The sequence below is a fragment of the Anopheles gambiae genome, chromosome 3 (genome assembly GCF_943734735.2).
Source record: "Anopheles gambiae chromosome 3, idAnoGambNW_F1_1, whole genome shotgun sequence".
NCBI classification, from domain to species: domain Eukaryota; kingdom Metazoa; phylum Arthropoda; class Insecta; order Diptera; family Culicidae; genus Anopheles; species Anopheles gambiae.
The window spans coordinates 17,585,660-17,605,408 of record NC_064602.1 but is presented as its reverse complement, the minus strand read 5'-3'; the positions used below and the strand labels follow the sequence as shown (position 1 = coordinate 17,605,408).

Sequence of the window (19,749 nt, the reverse complement as noted above, 5' to 3'; positions counted from 1 at the left end):
TCGTCCAGGGTCCAAGGGGTTTGTGGTCGTGTGGCCGCTTTTTCACAGGGTTGTAAAATCCTCTTCACTTTATCCCTTTCATGGTCTCGCCGTGCAGTAATGTGACCGATAAATGAGATGTGTTGTTGTTGCTCGTTTGGTGAGCAGTACAGCGTGTAAACAGGGAAAGAGGGAGAAGGGTCACCGGGCACGTGGAAGACACTTTCGTCGGTTTCACTTTCTTTGGCCGGAATTTCGCGAACCGGAGCCCTTTCGCGGTTACAGTTGAGGCAGTTCCCGATCAGTCTGTAACGGTGCGCGAGCTTGAGCGGAGTACCGAACCAGCAATTCTCAGTCTGTTCCGGAAGCGGTGTACCGATCAGGAGGTTGATAGTTTGGTGTGAACAACGTTGCAGTTTGGTGTGGAACGAACGAAAGTGAACAGTGAAGCAAGATGAGTAACTACGTGGAAAGAATGTCGGTGCAGTACCACAATTTCTCGCAAGGGGCAGGTACGAGAGACTGATCCGTTTAAACGAAATGTGGAATTTGATTTAATGTGTGTATGTGATTGTGTGTTTTGTAGATCCTCTTATCGACAGCTGGCCACTGATGCAGACGCCCACACCGATCCTCACAATCTCGGGCCTCTATCTACTGTTCGTCCTTTGGATCGGTCCCCGGTGGATGGAGCATCGGAAACCGATCGAGCTGCGGCGCACACTGATCGTGTACAATGCGGCCCAAGTCATCATCTCGACCGCGTTCTGTCTGACGCCATTCTTTACCGGCCTGTTTGGACAGTACATGTCGATGTCCTGCGGTGAACCAATGACTGGCATTAGCAAAGATCTCCAGCTGTCGGTAAGCAGAAAATTAGCTATTAACTTCCAGTACCCTCAAGATCGCGATCGTGGATAGAACGTTGTTCGGTTACCGTACGAGAACAGGGTCGCGCGTGTGTTGGGGAGTGTTTGTGTGCGGGATATTTTTTCCTTCCTCTGGGTGATCAACATGGCACATGGCTTTATTAATGGGGAGGGAAAACCCCCTCATTGTAACACCTTATTGTGGCATACGTCAGCCGGACTAGCAAGAGGAATAAGTAGGTGCCTGGAAAATGGAGATGAAGCTTTTGGGAGCAGTTGCCATCATCAGACGCAAAAGTCGTCTGCCCGGGTGGAGGTTAAACTCATTACAGTGATTAATTTCGTTCCACCGGCATGTGTGTGTAGGTAACACAGGCGATCCCCTTTTTGATTGTTTTTTTTTTACTATCTACATTTGGTTGGGCTCGCCTCTAATGTTGCCATTTCCTTTCAGCAGTTCTGGTTGATGGATTCGTTTTGTTTATTTCGTTGTTTTTTCGTTGGCTCAGACGGTGCGATACTTGCGTTGAGACGGAACGCAAAAAAACAAAAACAAAAATGAACGCCTGCTTCCTGTGTTGGTTTTAGTTTTGTAGCTCTTCAATGATTCGTTCGCATTGTGTAATGAAGCCGATTGAATGAATATGATCCTGTTGAAGTAACACAGGTACTGCAGGCTCAGATCATGCACATGAGAATCATGATCATGAGAATCATCAATGCGCCCAGTAATTTGGTGTATTAATGCTTGATTGGATTATTGGTTTTGTTGTTTTCTCACTCCAATGACAAGGCAGAATTTTTGAGTTATGAGATGGAATGATGTAATTAAGTCATTTGGAGTGGTTGTGAACATCATTGCTGTTGGTAGTTTGGTTGATATCTAAGAAGTAGTAAGTCATATATCCATAGAGAACGCCCTTTTTTGGTCAATGATTTCTGAAAACTACAGCAAGTTTCATATGAAACAGAATTATATGGAACTAACTTACCAACTTATTTCCGCTATAGGTATGGAACGGAGCTTGGATGTATCTGCTTCTCAAAATCATCGAGCTGCTTGATACCGTATTCTTCGTGCTGCGCAAGAAACAGAACCAGGTATCATTTCTGCACGTCTACCATCACACAATAATGGTCCTGTTTACGTGGTTCTATCTGAAGTACATTCCCGGTAAGTGGATCACGGTGACGTGTAATTAGTCTAGCGAGCCGTAAACTAACTCAACCTTACTCTCTGACCCCCGCCAACAGGTACGCAAGCAGCCTTTATCGGTGTGCTGAACTCGTTCGTACACATCTTCATGTACACGTACTACCTACTGGCGGCTCTCGGACCGCAGTCGCCCAAGGAGAAGAAGCTCTGGGACCAGAAGTACCTGTTCTGGAAGCGCCATCTGACGACACTGCAGCTCCTTCAGTTCGGCATTATGCTGTGCTATTTCGTGCTGATCAACAGCATGCAGTGTCAGGTGCCGCGTGCACTGACGTACTTTTTCGTCAGCAACATTACGATCTTTCTGTTTCTGTTCATCAACTTCTACCGGCAGGCGTACAGGAAGCGGCCCGCTACTGTGAAGGCGGACTAAACTCGGCCAATTGGGTTGGACTTCAGTAATGTTTAAACGTGTTTTATTTATTTGCTAAACCAGTCATCAGCTGTCCCTTAGTGCTGTAATAGCTTAGAAAAAGAAAATAAACTCTACTGCTTAAACTGTAAGCCGCCAATTGTTTCACTTTTAATATCCACCCAATTTCGGATGTTGAGTCGCACGGTCTCAGGGGTTGACAGCAGATCAGTCGCTCCCAAAGATTCGTTCCCGAAATTGAACCGAAATTGTTAAACCGGTTCTTTCGCTCTCTCTCTCTCTCTCTCTCTCTCTCTTTCTCTTTCTCTCTCTCCCTTTATCTCTATGTCTCACTCTGTTTGGTTAGGCCGGCTTGCTGCAAATCCACCACACTGGGGCGCGTTACGATACGGTCCGCAGAGTTCGACTTCGTTTCGAAACCCAGCGGACAGGAATCTAAAAATGACCATTTTTTGCCTTTTGTTGTTCGAAGTTCGCATAACTTGTTCCAAGCCGGCTGTAGGTATGCCGGAATGCTCGAAAGCTGATGAAGGGAGACTAGTTAAATTATGCAAACTAAACCACAACGATATGTCCCCAAAAGTTTCATCGGGAACTGGTGGGCACGAGACAACTTACCACCCGAGTTGACGTCAAATCAATAGTAAGCAGAACGAAAGCGAAAAAAAAGTCTTTGGGCAATCGCCGTTGTGCCAAATGGTGGGTAGTAGTGAAGAAACAAACGAAAAAAAACGGTAGGTGTTAAAAAGGAGAAAAAAGAAAGAAATAACAAGTCGGTCAAATCACTACGCAATCGACCTTGGGAATGTCGGGAGAGCGATTAGTTGTGGTTAGTTGGTGATCGATCGACCCTTACCTGTTACCCGTTTCCTTTAGCTGTGACACGAAAAAGTAAAAGTACTGTGAAGTCGTGGGTTTAGGCCCTCACGAAAGCCACTCGCTGAGGTGATGTAAAATCCGCTTCACATCAATCAACAGTTCCGCGTAAGAGACCACACCAGCCGGGTTTCAGGTTGTATCATTAATTTATTTTTCTTTATAAAACGAAGTAGACTTACTGGCTAAGATTACCCTAGATCGCTACCTAACCTTCTATTGATTTCGGAATCGATCACTTGTCCCATGCGCCCCATGTTTCCCCTTTCTTTTGTTGTTTTTGAGCAATTCTCCCATAGGATGGTCTCTCCCTCGCCGCAGGATTCTATCAGTAAGCCACCCGCTGCTGTGCACGCCCTCACGCGCAAGAGAAAGACTGGAAACCATGGGCCACCTGGTACGCAACACTAGTCATCATGGGTACGTTCAAGGTACGGTTTGAGCAACACGGAACACTGTTCCGTCCAATGGTACGGTGCGGCGGCATATCGGACCAGTCGTGGTCGAGGTGTAGCTGCTGCATGCAGATTGGTGGCCAGCTTACCATCGGGCGTGATGGTGCCCGCTAGGTCGTCTATTGGGTTGTGTTGGGTTTCGGTTACGTTGAAGACTTGTTGAAGATCTGTGGTGTGTAGCCGGTGGTGACATCCCTCACAGCTCCTTGCTGGCAACCTTTGGCGAGTTATTGTTTTCGATCGACTTGACGGCGGAGGCGCTATCGGTGGCAGTGACTGGGGTGGGCTGGGCTTTTTTCGAGCCGTACGATTTCTTGTAGAAGTCGTTGAACAGCATGTAGAAGAAGATCGCGTTCGGCAGGGTGAAGAAGACGGACCAGCGCGGATAGCCACAGTCGGTCCAGAGCAGCTGAGCGGAGTGCGCGAATGCCATACCGAACTGGATCTGTTTGTGGTGTTTTGTGGATGGAAGAAGTAAAGGGAAAATAAATCGTAACATAAGATATAAGGTCATTTGGAGGACAATGTTTTTCTCTACTTACCATCTGCAGGTTGGTAATGTACTTCTTCCACCAGAGGTACTTCTGGTACCTGTAAAGGTACGATTAAGATCGTAAAGTCATTTAAGGTTTCTTTTTTTTCATTGGACATCTTCAACAGTTACTGAGAAACACTTACTGAGGTCCCATGGCGGCCATCATGTAGTAGGTGTACATCACAATATGCACGAACGAGTTGATCACACCTGTGAAGATTTTGGGGCGAAAAAAGCATTGGTAAGGACTATCACCGGAAAACAAGAACATCCGACCTCGCCAAACACTTACCGATGAATGTACCGTGTCCTCCGGGGTAGTACTTGGTAGCGCCCCAGGAGATCATCGGCATGACGGTGTGGTGGTACAGGTGCAGGAAGGTGATCTGGTTGTCTTTCTTCCGCAGCGTGAAGAACACCGTATCCAGTAGCTCGGAGATTTTGGCCAGGAAGTAGATGTAGCAGCCACGGGCGACCTAAGAGCAAGTACGGTTATAGGTAATGAGTGCTTGAGATACCTTGGAATCGTTTCCAAAGTTCTTACTCTCATAGCGGCGGGATTGTCATTGAAGTCCACCGGTTGACATCTCCAGCTGTAGTGCCGTAGCCAGGCACCGTCCAGACCCTACAGAAAACACACGAAATGAGCAGAACCATCAGACAAAAAGCGCGTGCAACATGATCGCACTCCGAAACATACCTCCGCGAACAGATATATGCTGACTAGCACCTGAATGAAGTTGTACACGACCAGGGTCTTCTGCATCTGGAACGGTTTCCGGTTGGCCATATACTTGGGACCAAAGTTGAGCACAAAGTACAGGTAGCTGGCAATGATGGTGAGACCGGGCACCGGGGACGAGATCAGCGGCCAGTGGTTCGTCCGCGGATCGGCCAGCTCGGTGAACAGGAAGTCCCAGTAGTTGGACGAGGTGGTTGCATTTGTGGAAGCCATTTTGTGTTATTAGGTGTGTGTTTTTTTTGGAACAACTTTTCAGACTTTTAAGAAGAAGCACTATGCCGTCGGGGTTTGCGCTCTATAGAAGCCGCAACCGGAGCCGGATAGCCTACACGTTTAGCACTTGAGTGTGAAATGGGGAGCTCTAGTGAACGCCTGCAGGCAGTGTTGACATTGACCAGGTTGTCTAAAGTCTTTTGGGGTCGTATCTGATGGAAAGGAGAGAAAAAGAGGCGGATAAGGACACGTAAAGAACGCGTTAATGAGTGTGGTAGATCAATTACGTTGGAGGGTTTGAATGGTGACATGATTGGGAACAGCAGGGAATGTCAATGTACTGGGAGAGTTCTTTTTTAAGCTAAGTTATATGCCATAGAAGTAGGAATTGCGTTAGCATTCATTGATTGTTTTAATGCAAACGCAATTATCATCACAAGTTGTAAATAAATCCCAGCCCTTGTTGGCAAATGATATACATTCCATATCTAATTTATTCAACACGTGACGATTGCCACCGGTAACTCACCGGTCGTTGACAACATTTCAAAGATGTGTTTCCCCATAAAATAAATAAAAAATACAAACATATCATACGGAAAATGTCCCATTCAGGGACACTGTACCGTTTATTTCTCACAGTTGATCTGAAACGGTACAGGTTTAGTTGGTAAGCTTTTGTGTAGCAAAGCTTTTTATGCTGAATGTTTTGAATGGCAATAGATCGTCTCGTTTCCTGAATGGAATATATTTCCTTGTTGCAGGTGCAGGAACTCGCAAGGCGGTGTTTGATTAAAAATTCAGCATCACTGCAGTTGGTTCTGTGGGTTCAACGGATCGGATTATTTCCGGCACAAATACGAAGTGAATGGCATTAGTATTATGATTAATTAAATCATACAAAAAAGGTGCATTTGTGATCGTATCTATCATGTCGTGACAGTCTTTGCGGTTTGCTGTAGTGTAGTAAATGATGACAAGCGTATCCAAAGTAATTCTTCTCCGAATAAGGCAGCTTATTCAAGTATCATGCCTAATTTTCAAGCATTTGTCGCCTACAAGACTTATGAAAGTCGGCATGATTGATTACATTGTGAGGTATTTGTTAATATGAAAAATAAACACTAACTGAGCTGAAAAGTGTCAACCATTGCTTCAACTGTCTTTAAACTTCGACTTGCAGTAAGCCAACAACGTCTCTGCATCCCACCTAGCAGATCGTGTAACAGCGATATCGTAAAACATGGCAGTTCTACCATCTGCGGCCGGTTGACCTTAGAATCAGTTACTCTTCTCCCTCCCAGCCGCCTTGCAAAGGTTTAGATACGGTAGCGGTGATTGCATTGCAAAACCACGACCGGTGACACTGATCGTCACAAGCGTGGCTTATGCTTGTTTACGACTTCCCATCAGTAGGGCAATTTCCCAATCGGCACAAGAACGTTTCCGAGCAGGCACGCCGCAGTCCGGCTCGTGAAGGGGTTAGAAGGGCCCTGCCGCGGGTTAGTGAGGATGTGACAAAGAGCGAACACACGATCGAGACCACGGCTGGTAGGAAATTATCGCCCCATAGTGGCCTTGACTTCTGTTAGCTTATGTTGATGCGCTTCAGTCGGAATGTGGAAGCCGACGGGCCAGATGTTTTGCAACATCGTTAGTACTGGTGTGATGCTAGAGATGCCCTTCCGTACGTTGACTTCGGTGCGAGAGTACACATAGAGACACCGTGCGGTGGTAAATAAATGCAAATGCGTATGAAAAGAGATACAAAATTGCTGTGACTGATTCTGGCTGTGTTTGTGCCTTCTGTGTTGATTTAGAATTTTGTCTGCAAAGTGTCTTTCTAATTATATTCAAAAGAACCAATATTGATCAATAAACATGCGCTTCTCGCGTTGTTATGTTCGCAAATATTTATTTTGTGTTGCGTTTGCGCATGTGTTTGATACAAGCAAGTCTTTTGCGATGTTCGATTAAAGATCATTTGTGGAGGAAATTCTAAGCGACTCAGTGAACATCAATTGATGACATTCGATGGTTCGATAACATTACTTTTTAAGAAAAAACATATATCACGAAATATCTACTTATAAAAAAGTTTGTGAGGTGATCTTGATCATATTTGTACATGCATATTAGATTGCCGATTCGAATTTTCATGACATTTGAGTGATCGTAATGAGCGCCTAGCTTATATATAAGTGCTTTGCACTGCTTTGTACATTTCTCTAAGATATCTGTCCTTGTGCTGCCATGCGTCCAATGCCTTCCCGCTTTAGGGCACTTAAAAATATTCAATGTCAAATCGGTCCGCCAGCCGAGCTGTCAGGCAGGTGAAATGTAAACACATGCAGCGGGTATGATTTTGCTTTCAATTGAACTTGTCCGCTCGCTGGTGACGATCGGCGTGTAAAGCGCTGGGAGACATGCACCAGGGGAGAGTGGCAAATATTTACCGCCGGCCACGTCTCACACTCTCTGCCCTCCGAGAAGAGCCCGCCGCCCGTACGGGCCTGGGTGCGCTGTACAGTTTGTACCGCTGATGCTTGAACGATCTTTCCCGTTTTCAAGGTATGGTGTTGTAGTAAAGATGAACACAAGATGAAAATAAAATGATTCATGGGTTAGCGAGGGGGCGAGGGGGTTGAGATGAGGACAGGGGAAGTGGGCTGTCACCAAACAAGCAGCCACCTGACCTAGTGCAGAGTCTATCATCATCCGGACGCCAACACGGTTGGGCAATCGTGTCGTTTCGAAGTGTTGGATTGTTTGTAAATTTTTGGTACGATTTCACTCCCAACCGTTGCACAAACGGACAAGTGGACCAACGTGAGGACGGTGTGAGAAGGTTAAATTATTCTTAGCGCGAGAAGGTTTGAAATAGTTTATGCGTTACCTTGAATTGTGCACGGCAGCAAAAAAAAACAAGAAAAGGAAAAGAAAGAATTAAATATATATGTCAAAGCATCGATCAGATTGCGATCAGTGCTGTCAAAATGTGTTGAATTAGACTGCTGAGTGATCGTACAGCCGCACCCCGATCGGAGCCCGAGCCGATATTAGCGACTTATTAAATAATTCATCTCCCAGCTCAAACGGCAGTCCATTTATCAACTTCAAGGGTGCCCGAAATGCCCGAAACGATGCGATAGTCTTGCGTGATATTGTCTTAAGTATAGGGCCCTGTCGTAAACGAAGCATACTTTTCGGGGTGGCAAAAAACTGCACTGCCTTCCACTGATGCAATGCTGGTGGTGGTTGTGGTGTTGGTGCTGGTAGTAACTGGTAACAGTTTATCTCGATTGCTGAATATGTTTTAAGCGCATTATTGCCTCACAGTGTTGCATAGACATGTATTGGTGTGTTAGTATGATGATTAGTATGAGCACAACATAAAGTCCAGATTTAACGAAAGCAAGGTGGCGCTTTTTTTCTGGCACTGTTAATACACTCGCCACAGGTGCTGCTGAGACCATCCCTGCTGAGCCATCCGCGAACGCGGTGCGAGTGTTCGGCTTCGAAAAATCATTAACTACCCGTATTGAGGGCATACCAACGAGCTGACGTGATGCTTTCCCGATAAATGGAACAGCTCAATAGGACAGCCGGCAACCACTGGGTCGATGCATATTTGGTGAGTCTAATCGAGCTTACCGGACCGTTGCCGGTCGGTTGGTTGACGATCGAGCTAGCGACACAGCATCGTGCTGCGTGCGGCCGCTCTAGCGACCTATTACCTAATCATGAGCATCATGAGCGAAGGAAGAAGCTGAAAACAACACCAACGGAGAAAAAGGAAAGTGGTTTGGAGCGACGAAAGAAAGAAAACACATAATCGCACACCACGTACGATCGTATACCCTGTGAATGAGAGGTTCGTCGCTTATGGTGTTGAAGTCTTTCGTTGCAGTCGGAGGCGTAACGAGGCGAAAAAAGAAAAAAAAATGTATCAAAACCATGGGAGATGGAACTGTATTCCAAATGAAATGTCCAACACACACACACTGGGTCATTGCCTAAGCGGTCTGGCGACGAGCGTGGGTCAAGTTCAATTTCCTTCTCGTTACCCGTTGCGTACTGGCGACATTGCTGGTATTGCAGGTACGAAATAATGGTTGTAGCTGGTGAAGGTTGCCCGTCTTCGAATGGATTGGCAATTGAAACAGGTTTCTCTCCCGCTGGCTCTCTGTTATGTCATGATCATGCCCTAGCGAGATCGATAGAAATTCGAGAACCTATGGGTTCATTAACGTATTAAGCGTGGTACTGAGGAAATCATAATTAATTGAGACTAATGTTTAAGCAATGTTTAGTTAGGGTTTGATGATGAGCAATAATTCCATACCCTACTGGAAAGTTTATAGGTTGAGTTAGTGCGTGTGTGTGTCTGTCACAACCGTCGAAGGGCAAAGGGATGAATTGTTTGTGCTGAAACAGTTTCACCAATAATCGATTAGCTACTGCCGTAGGTTCACGTCGTGTAATTGACCTTATTCAGGTACAAACACTCGCTCCGATCGCTCAATGTGCAATCTCATCGATTTGCTAGCCCTCTAGACAGTTGTCTTGTTGTTAATAGTAGCTTAATGAAAAGCGTCATTTACCGCCGCTTTCGTTTCAGTAAACTTTCCGACCAATTTCATCACAGCAAAGTAGTCACAGAACCGGAACTAAACCCTTGCCACTTGCCGCGCATTAAAGGGTTAGCTGACGCCGGCACCGCGCACTTGACGATGGATGCAACGTGAAAGGGTTACGATTAGATTCATTCGCGCACCCGCGTACGTTCGTCGGGTCAGACACGGGCTACAGCATGCCATCGATTTACACGCCCCATTGATTGAAACCTTTGGCGTGAAACCTTTTGCAATTAATTTGCTGCTCATCTGATTGAGCATCCAACACGCAACGGGACGACACATGTGCCACTTGGTAACGATCGGTTGTGTGGCGTTACGGCGGCCGGTAGGGAGGTAGGGTATGGATGGTGGATGGAGTTTGTACGCATTTGCTCAATCACAAAACGGGGGTGAACTTATTAATACGCTAAGCACCTTTGGATGTAACGATCCCGGTTCCGTGCAGGAATCATAATGAGACGGCAGTACTGAAAGGTTGGAAGTGGAAAATTCCTTCTTCCAGGGTGAGAACTTGCGTTCAGTTCAATGAGAATATGGGAAGATGCGGTATTATCAAACGGGATGAGATTAAACGCAAGGAAAGCAAAGGAAGTTGATTCGCAGTTGGGTGTGTTTCCGAAGCGGATAGTGAATTTCTCACTCTTTCTCTCTCTTTGCTCATTTTCAAACAAAGATTCGCGTCGGCGATTCTTATTCAATCACCCGATCGTGATCTGGAAGATGATTAAGATAGGCGCTTCTTACATGATATACGACTATTTGCATACACTAATCGGCTTCTATGGTAGTATTAGTACCGCTTGTTTACACTAGCACTGCAAACCTGTTTTATTTTGCACAAAAGATGCTGTTCGAGTGTGTGTTTGCCGAAGCCCTTCCAGGCGGTTCTAGACAGAGAGTGTATCAAACAAACAGAAAAACAAACTTACACATCACAAAACAAGTCAAGATCACCCGGTAGGAAGGCAGGAAATTTCGTCTTTAGCTACATGAGGCTTGTGTGCCTTGTTGGGTCACCGCGGAGAGCCTTCAACCCTCCCGCCAAGGCATTTCCCTTCTGATTTGACATTTACGATGTGTTTACGAGTTCGTCGGACGTTTATGATAGCTGCGCGACAGGGATTGAGGTAGCTTGTTGATAGTAGATACTAAGCAGGCAGACAAAAAGTAGCTAGTCACACACAGCCAGCTGTAAGGTCATCCGTCTATTGCTCCCGGGCCCTCTCCCCGGATGGAAATGACAAACGCGCTTTCGTCAAATGTGAGGTTTGAGGGGATTTTTTGTGTGTTTCTTAATGAACCTTGCTTTCGGAACAGAGATGGAGACTGATCTACTACCTGTTCCATCTCAGCGGCTTAAACTAAGCGGCGTTGGCTCCCCCTGTCTAATGCAGGTTCAAAGCGATATTAAAAAAGCAGCATGAAGCAAACTCAACGCGAGAGGGCAACAACAAAAAAACCTCCCCAAAAATCTAGAAAATTCCACCCAACACATGTTGGCGCTCCGATCATTAACGATGGACGCGCAGGTGGCTGCCGCTAACGAACTTTAAACTATAAACCCTCCCGCAAATGAAGCAAATGCTTACCCTTCTGGCCAAGTGTTGCCAAATTTGTCAAAAGCCTTATCGCTGCAATCCAGCAATCAAAGTGTGTGCAGTGGAGTTACTGTGCTTTGTTGAAAAATGCATAAACTGAGAACGCTGGCGGGCGTTCACAAAGCAATGCCACTCTATATTCGGGCGTGACCTTTCCGGCGGCTGTTGGAATGTAACCGGCCGTACTAACGGGGTAAAGTGGATGAGAAGTGGAGCCGCCTGTTGTCATCCACACAAAAAAAACAAATGTCACGCAAAATAGAAGTGTCTGCGTTGGGCGCGTGTTTTCCCGCCGATTTTCCCACCGTCATGCTGGCATTGCTGCGAGCGCGCTTTTCCGCGATGCGTTAATTTGTTCGTACTGCTCCGGTGAGATTATAAACCGGTTGCAATTGTTGTACGCCCGCTCTTGTCAAGCGGTAGCCAAGGTCAGCTGGGGTGAATTTCTCACCATGAAAATGAATTGATTTTATTGCCCTGTGAACATGATTGTCTGGTTTAGTTGGATTGCATCCAGCAAAATTAGCTTTTCAATCATTTTGTTTACCATCAACCCACCCGAAAACAAATTGGGAACGCTTGAAAGGAATACACAAACTTACCACAAACTAAGAACAGCTGTTCCACCTCTCAACTGCTCGCAATGTGTCAAAATCTTTAGCCCACGCCCGTTGTGCTGGGATGAGGGAGCAGAAGTGTTTCAGCAACTTCACTATCAAGCACAGAACAACACCACACCTAGGGACACTCTTTTATCACACAACAGCAGCAGCTTCAGTTCACTGGAATTTCTTCCTACTAGAAACAAGGTTTCCGTTTTAATGTTTCGTTTTCACTGTTTGCCAAATGTTTTGTTTCCTCCCGCCGGCACAAACTGCTGTCACTTTTCGGGGGCGCTTTCCGAACAGTCACTACGCACTGTCACGGTGAGAATCCTTCGCACACAGGCTCTACACTCTCTAGGCACGACGCATGCAAACGGTGTGCACGGACCGACAGAGACCGAAGATAGGAGGGATGAAGCTGCATGAAAATGAGAGAAGATAAAAATTGACAACGGGTTGGCGCGGAAAAACCGTATCTGCTGGGCAGGGCGCGTAGTGCGCAAATGCAAACACTTGGTGGTTGTTTTTTCGGGAGAACGATAGCGTACGGGAGCTGTCACACGATAACGCACACGAACGCAAACAACCGAAAAATCCTGCAGACACACGGTGAGATTTTGCACGCTTCTTTTGGAGTATGGTGAAGGTTTCTCAATGGAAAACTGTCACACCAGTCTGTTGTTGATACAAGTCACAGTTTTGAGAGAGAATTAAGCACGATATTACAATATTTCGTTCATATTGCTGACACAATTCACATGAAAAGCAAGTCCTCCTGAAGGCATGCAACTATCCACGAGCGTGTGCTTCCCTTCGAAAGGACTTCTTTTTCCCGCCACTCTGTACCTTTCCCGCAGTTTCTGCAAGTGTCCACTTTCTGCCACTCAGCACACGGGCAGCCGCAGCATTAATGGACGCGCAATCCACTAGAACAGAATCGGCACTGGAAGGTAGGAGACGAAATTCGAAAGCGAAAAAAAAACCCGCCAACGCACAGAGAACCGCGACGCGACCGCAGCGAGGAGACGCTTTAAATTAAATACAACGCACCGTACGACACTGCGCTTTATAAAAGCTACACTGAGAAAAAAAGGGGGAGCGATCAAAACTACCCCACCGGTGTGGCGCTGGACGGCCGTGCGCTCGCAGTAGGGGCTCGTACCCTCTCTCTAGCGCTCTCGTTCTTTCTCTCTGTCTCTAACGCTAATGCGCTGTGCGCAAAGTGAATTCACACTAGCGCTCTTAATTCAACTCTAACACACACACACGCACACGGATACAGTTGATGAGGAGATGCTGTGTAGATCGGCGAGTGGATCGGGGTAGATCGCGAGGATTCTATACTGATGAGCGGTTTGCACTCTCACATACAGTGTTGTGGTCGATTTTCGATTTTCATCGTACTGTAGCCGTAAACCAGCGTTGATGCGTATGATTGCGAAAACTGCCTGCACACATCGATCTTTGCTAAGGCGGCTTACTTAATGACGCAGAAGAGAGTCAAGATGGACGAGTTGCGAAAAGGTTCGTCGCTTGGTGATGTGGAGTTAAAAGTTTTGCTTTTCTTTTTCAATAAAAAAAAAACTATTCAGCATGTGACAAGACACGATCAACTAACCTTTTTCCCTAGTCAGACCCGACCCTAAACACGCACTATTAGGTTCACTAATCAGCAAACATCACTCAGGAGTCTGACATAGTCGAACCCCTGGGCAACACATTCATCGCTCCGGAGCACTAGGCAAAGCAGCATACACGGATCACACGGATGCCTCTCTCCGTCCACTACTGTTCACATGGAGCAGATGAAGTGTTTCGGTGGTTCGCTTCGCTTCAAATCCCTTGGTTTAGGAGACACCCAGATGCCCTGTACGCTGTGACTGGATGTGACAAGACAAAACGTCCGAATTCGTTCGTGGCAGCAACTAAACTAAACGGATTCGTTAGTGGTCTGGTTGGTTTAAAGGCGCTCTGTGATACGTTTCGTTTTGCCTCCGGTGTCCCGCTTATCTGCCCCGCTCCCCGGCAGTTCGCTGTCGGATACGCTCGATGGATACGCGGGGCCCGAAAAATACGTGTGCTGTGCTGTGACGACGAAGTTTGATACGAAAAACCCTCTGCGTGTGGACTTTGGAATTCAAATTCAACCTTTCCCGGGTGAGGGTAAAGTGTGGTTTAACACAGCAAACCACCAACACAGTGGTAAATAGAAACAGTCGCAGACTTCTGTCCTCAAATCGCAAGCGCTCTTGAGCGGCATTGCATCTCGCTCAGGACGCAACGATCGTGCTTTGAGTGTGCTGCTTTAGAGCAGGAGCTAGGATGCGAGCGATAGCGACAAGGGGGCTTTGGGTGAGATGGGATTTTTATGTTGATTTTTAATTTAGCGACTGCGCGGAAAGTTTTACACGTTGAGAGGTTTTTTGTGTGTGTGTGTAATGGAGGAGCCGTCTCTTCCATTCCCGATAAGAATGATAACGCGTGATCTTCTTTAAATGTGTTTTAATTTGCCCTCAAGAATGGGTGTCTGAAGAACCATGTCCGTTTCGGACCTTGAACCATGCTGGTGGCGTTGGCTTCCGCAAAACTGATCGTTACTTGATCGCGTTCTATCAAACTTTCAACAACAAACAAATGATCCATTAGATTTGGTCAGCACCCTTGGTCCCTTTGCAAGGCACTGTTCCACTCTGTGCCTAAATGGCGTAGTCGCATAAAATATTAATCTATGATAGTGACAGCATCGAATAGTGATGCCGCTCAAAAACAAGCAGCCAGGAACCATCTCGAAGAGCTCTAGCTTTTGCTTTGCTGTTTGGAAAGGTGTGTTTTTAGTAGGCGCGCATCACTGTTTTGCTGCGTCATTGACGTCACAAACAAGCAAAATATAAAACAAAGTAACCGGAAAAAAGCGCTTTGCCGTTCTTTTTCTGGACGAAACTTTTCGCTCAGGACTTTCCATACACCACCACCGCCGCGTGTGCCTCTCCGGTTACCGGTCACTGAACCGGATTGACATGTTGGGTTGCAAATATGGATTGTTCGAGAACGCGATTCTCGAGCACACTTTCCAGCAGCCGGAATCGGTGGAGCGGCACTGGACACTGGTTGACTATCGGGTATCGGACGGGCCTGTGCGTGGGGCTGAAGCTGTTTACGGTGAATGAGGAAGCGAATCGAAGATGCGCTGGAATGTGTTTCAAGCCAAACAGGAGAGAGGGAGAGAGATGGAGAGAAAGAGAGGTTGTGAAAAGGGTAAGAGTGAGCAGAAGGAAGAATGCGAAAATAAAATGGTAATTCCTAATGTTTTGGGCGAAATTTCAGCAAGAAACAAATCCGGTTTTGGGGCAGGTTCTAGCGTGGGGGAAAAATTTGTTTGTTTGCAAAAAATTATCGAGCGTTATTTGTGCAGAATTTTGGACCAACACCTGACGGAACTCGGAGACGATCGCTTTCTTTGTGCCGTGTAAGCAGAAACGGAAGATTGCTGAAGTAAGGAGCACTTTAAGTTTCGTTGCTGCATCCGGAATTACCATTTTCATCACATCAAGATGATGCTTTCAGCAACAGCGTGCGTTATTCGTTCACAATTTATCCAAGATGACCCAAGACACGCCATAGCCAAAATGCACGATAAGGCGAAGCCAAAGCCGAAGGGGTCAGCGTTACAATCAGAGCATGTCGGTGAAGATAGCATACATTAGCGGGCACAATTTTCGCTTTCGTCTGCACTGGTGGAGCGGCATTGAGTAAGTATGACACGCTGACATCCTGCACAGTATCACACGACGATTGCTGGATAATGGGTGCATTGTTTTGGCGTGCATTTGCAGCCTGGAGTGGTTGCAATTACAACTACTGCTAGTGTTGCAGCAAATCCTTTTCTGCGCGGATAGTAAAGCCTCGCCAGCCAGGGGAGTGGTTGTCCGATTTTAATTGGATTTCAACAGTGCAGGCCGAAAGTGTAATGAGGTGTAATGGAGGTGATGCAGTGACCAACCGGGCATGGGCTTGGGTGGTTTACCGTTATAGGATAATTTTTTCGGTGAAGGTTGACCTTCGGCCACGGTTTCGGCGCTGCCCGACCTTGCTGGTGAGATGGAGCCGGGTCGGAGTTGGCATTTCAGCACCAGCGTGGTCAAGTGTGTACAGTGTAATTATAAATTATACATGACCGAGGCCTTTCTTCAGCAGTGATCGTATCGAGCGTCAATGATCTTCAACCTTCAATTGCACGAGCCGTGCGGTGATCACCGTCCAAGGGTGTGTGGCATTATGTTCATGGGCATCGATTCGAGTGACGACACCAGCGCGTCCACCAGGCGAACTTGGACTTACGATTCGAACTTCTTTCGGGTGAAAGACGATTGTTGAAGAAGGCATCACCAGGGGGGGGGGGGGGGGGGGGTGGTACGTTCAATTAGTGGTTTGAAAATTGAACACCGAAAATAAACAGCACTTGCACGGTTCAATGTCTGCTGTTTGCTCCAACACCCTCCCAACTCCGTCCGGCTCATGGCTCGTGGATTGATGAATGACGAAGCGCGAGAGATCGACATGAAGAGCTCGACATTGAAAGCCGGTACACTGGGTCGATTGCTGTGCAAGAACTCCACCGTCCGCGAGAGCTGCACACGTTTGGCGCACTCCGTTAGCCACTTTGAAGCCGCCCCGGGTGAACCGCTGGGCGTTGGGCGACGAGCCTATATTTCGTTTGTATGAAGCGGTCGTTGCGCAACTCCGAAGACCGCGGCATACATATGCGTCTGCGGGGCTCTCTTTCGAGCGGGTTGCGTTCAAACAGTTAGCTCAAGGTCTATGCCACACGTCACACACACACACGGGGGCCATGCAGGGTGGCCACCGATTGGGGGAGATCGCTCACAGTGCAAGAGCGATCGGCGGTCGATGTGGGGGTCGGGCGATGTATGCGTCGAGAGTGCACTGACAGTGCATTAGCAGCGCTAAGTGGTAGACAATGATTGTTTATCGGGTTTGTGCTAGCTGTGGGTGCCGTAGAAACATAGGCTAATTGTTTTTTTTTTCCACTGCGAAGGTGGAAAATGCTCTCAACGGAGAGCCTTCCAACATAGTTGGTATACTGTTGTTGAATACTTTGTCTTGAAGAATACAATCCTTGAACATGGGAATGCCTCAGGGAGGAAAAAAGCACTTAAAAATCTAACCAAAAACAAACAACCATGACATATTTAGGGATTAAGATAACTGGTTTTATTCTTCGGGAAAATTAGCTCAAACATCCTCCAAGCAAAGCAAATTCCCTCGTGCTTTATACCTTTACAGCCCTCGGTTAGTAGGCCATCGTGTTGGGTTGGCTTCTGAATTAAACACGTTTTGGTCTGGGGTAAGTCATCGAACTTTCGGTCGGTTCTGTCTCTGGGCACGTGTAATGTCGGACGCTGGTTTGAAGGAGGTTTCGAAAAATTAACATACCATACCAAAACCAATCTGACCATTCAACCGTTCAGTCGGTCAGCAGTCAGTTAGATGGTGGTGTTTTTTTTTTTTTTGTTATTTGCCAAGGAGAGGAAGTGCGCAAAAATTAGCAGTAGTTTCATGGCTGTGAGACATAGAGGAGAGAAAGAAAGAAAGAGAGAAAGAGGGCGTATGGGGATGAACAAAAGAAGTGTTACAACAGTGGCACGTATGAATGTGTTTCAGCGGAACGCAAGATCTGTCACTTTCTCGGAAGCATTTTTAATCCAGATGGCAGTGCGAGAGTTACTAATCGATCGGTTACGTATGAGCCGGTGTTGGGTAAAGATCGTTTTAGGTATCACACATACTCAATGCAGTTGTAAATGGTGTGTTTATCTTTCGGAGGGAAGTGTAACAGTCTTTGCCTCCCGAGTAAAACTCTCTGTTTTGCTAGCGGATCTAATGATCGTGACGTTGTCTTCTGACGTCTGTGCATGTCAGTGTCGGAGAGAGCCAATGTACGTAGAGTGCAATTTACGATCGATTAACGGCATGTAAGCTTATGCTTGGGAAGGGGATGATCAATGTTTGTCTCTGCTGTTGAACGGAAGTTAAGACTGCTTGAAACACATGTTACTTAATGTTGGCTTTACGATCTTCGGATAAGAACAATGGTGATGGTTCAGTAAGCTCAGTGTGGTGAGCGTTTGTCTACGACGGGTTAATCGTCTTCTCGAATGTTCAATCAGATAGCTGAGCTTTTTTCAGATTATTGAATTTAATTGGCACAAAATTGTTCTTCAAATGTCTTCAGATGAAGGTTCATTCGACGTTTCTCGCTACTCCACCATACAGAAAGCGACAAATTGTGCATTGATAGTTCATCAAATGGACATTTCCCTCCCACCTATTTCAATAAAATCAAAGCCACTCACCTCCAGAGTCAGTTCGCTCGGTGTCAGGTGGCAGGAGATCTTTGTCCTGGAGTGGTAGCAGGGGTTAAGCAATACAGCCGTCCGCCACCTCGCGGAGCACTTGGAGTGCGTACTGTCAAGCTCCCGCCTCACTCAACCGTGCTTATGTGTCTCTCCAGTCTCGTGCGGTTTCATGTTTTCAGTTTTGGCTCAAGGAAATCTAGTTCGGAAGCGCGGCTTTTCGTTTTCCGCGCGCGCGCGCACACGCGCTTGCTCCAGCGGTGCCGGAGTGCCGTTAGATCCCGTCCCGGCCGTCTGCAGCACGGATGGCCTTGCATTCTCGTCTGCAAACACCGTTAGGAGTGCGGTGGCGGAGTGCTGGAGTGTGTGTTTGAAAGTGATTAATATAAATAAACAGTCCGCACAAGTTGTGTATGGGTTTCGGTGGGTTACGTGCGAGCGTTTGACCGGTGCACGGGCCGAACAGGTCGGACTAGTTTGGATTTATAATATTTCTGTTCATATTTCGCCCGCGTAATTTCGTGTCGATGGTAGCAAAAACTCAAAAATGGGTATGCTAACTCCAAACAGCACAGTGGACACATTTTAGCCCCGTTGGATTGGTACAATTAAATGTTTTCGCGTTGCTCTTTTATGATGATTGTCGTTTTGTTTTCCCTCCGATGTTTGGCTTCTGCAGACGCATATATCGCTCAAATGGCGAGGCTAACGTGCTGATCAGTCAAACACTTTGGAATGATCCACGCTCATTATTGGACCCGTACGTTCGATCAATCATCGCGCGTTGCGTAACGCTCCCCATCGCGGAGAAAGGCCCTGGCCGAGCAAATGGCAAAGCCCAAAACGAGTCCCCCTCCCCCCTCCGTTTGTTGTACGATTCGGACAATTACCTCGCTGCACTCAAGGTTCCGTGCGTCACCAACGCCTCCCCTACGCGTCCATTATGCGCGGCCATAGCATCCTTTTGCCACGAACGTTGCGAGCGAGCTGTACTTCTTCACTATTCACGATCATCGAATGGCTAACGTTGGGCCAGCGCCAGCGACCTAGACATTAGCAGGTGAAGTGCAGTCGAGTGGTGGTGGTGGTGCGACGTTGATCAAACAAGCGTACGGAGCAGTGCGGGCCCGGGTTGGATCTATCGGTTCCAAGATCATCGAATGATCACTCCAGGCACGATGTGCAAGGACGTATGCCAAAGGCTAGCCGGTACGGTGGGCCTGTTTATCCAACAGGGCTTGCTCTGGCATTGAAACGCAAAGTGTGGATCCCAA

At 47.0% G+C, this 19,749-nt stretch overlaps 2 protein-coding genes across 4 annotated transcripts; one reads left to right on the top strand and one right to left on the bottom strand.

Moving 5' to 3' along the window:
- The first annotated feature begins 216 nt into the window (after positions 1–216).
- LOC1275642 (elongation of very long chain fatty acids protein 4) lies at positions 217–2,568 on the top strand. Its single transcript, XM_314910.5, has 4 exons — positions 217–491; positions 566–843; positions 1,860–2,022; positions 2,103–2,568. Exons 1-4 carry the CDS (start codon positions 434–436, stop codon positions 2,435–2,437), a joined length of 834 nt encoding a protein of 277 aa, XP_314910.5. The 5' UTR covers positions 217–433; the 3' UTR covers positions 2,438–2,568.
- Positions 2,569–3,443: 875 nt separating this feature from the next.
- LOC1275641 (elongation of very long chain fatty acids protein AAEL008004) lies at positions 3,444–14,039 on the bottom strand. Of its 3 annotated transcripts, none has more exons than XM_061658444.1 (8): positions 13,720–14,039; positions 12,099–12,519; positions 5,004–5,470; positions 4,848–4,928; positions 4,596–4,779; positions 4,447–4,513; positions 4,311–4,359; positions 3,444–4,213 (listed from the first exon to the last, which is right to left on the bottom strand). In XM_061658444.1, the coding sequence occupies exons 3-8, from the start codon at positions 5,256–5,258 to the stop codon at positions 3,965–3,967; spliced, it is 885 nt and encodes a 294-aa protein (XP_061514428.1). In that variant the 5' UTR covers positions 5,259–5,470; positions 12,099–12,519; positions 13,720–14,039; the 3' UTR covers positions 3,444–3,964. The 3 variants fall into 3 exon arrangements, with proteins under 3 accessions (XP_061514428.1, XP_061514429.1, XP_061514427.1); XM_061658445.1 differs by lacking the exon at positions 13,720–14,039 and adding an exon at positions 13,097–13,182; XM_061658443.1 differs by lacking the exon at positions 13,720–14,039 and adding an exon at positions 12,948–13,149.
- Positions 14,040–19,749: the final 5,710 nt, after the last annotated feature.

What these genes read in the sequence shown, in the direction of transcription:
- LOC1275641 (XM_061658444.1), bottom strand. Translation starts at nt 5,258, where the DNA reads ATGGCTTCCACAAATGCAACCACCTCGTCCAACTACTGGGACTTCCTG. An exon ending in ATGGCCGCCATGGGACCTCA is followed by an intron (nt 4,360 to 4,446) that starts GTAAGTGTTTCT and finishes GTACCTTTACAG; the next exon opens with GTACCAGAAGTACCTCTGGT. An exon ending in ACATTACCAACCTGCAGATG is followed by an intron (nt 4,214 to 4,310) that starts GTAAGTAGAGAA and finishes CACCACAAACAG; the next exon opens with ATCCAGTTCGGTATGGCATT.
- LOC1275642 (XM_314910.5), top strand. Translation starts at nt 434, where the DNA reads ATGAGTAACTACGTGGAAAGAATGTCGGTGCAGTACCACAATTTCTCG. An exon ending in GCAAAGATCTCCAGCTGTCG is followed by an intron (nt 844 to 1,859) that starts GTAAGCAGAAAA and finishes TTTCCGCTATAG; the next exon opens with GTATGGAACGGAGCTTGGAT. An exon ending in CTATCTGAAGTACATTCCCG is followed by an intron (nt 2,023 to 2,102) that starts GTAAGTGGATCA and finishes CCCCGCCAACAG; the next exon opens with GTACGCAAGCAGCCTTTATC.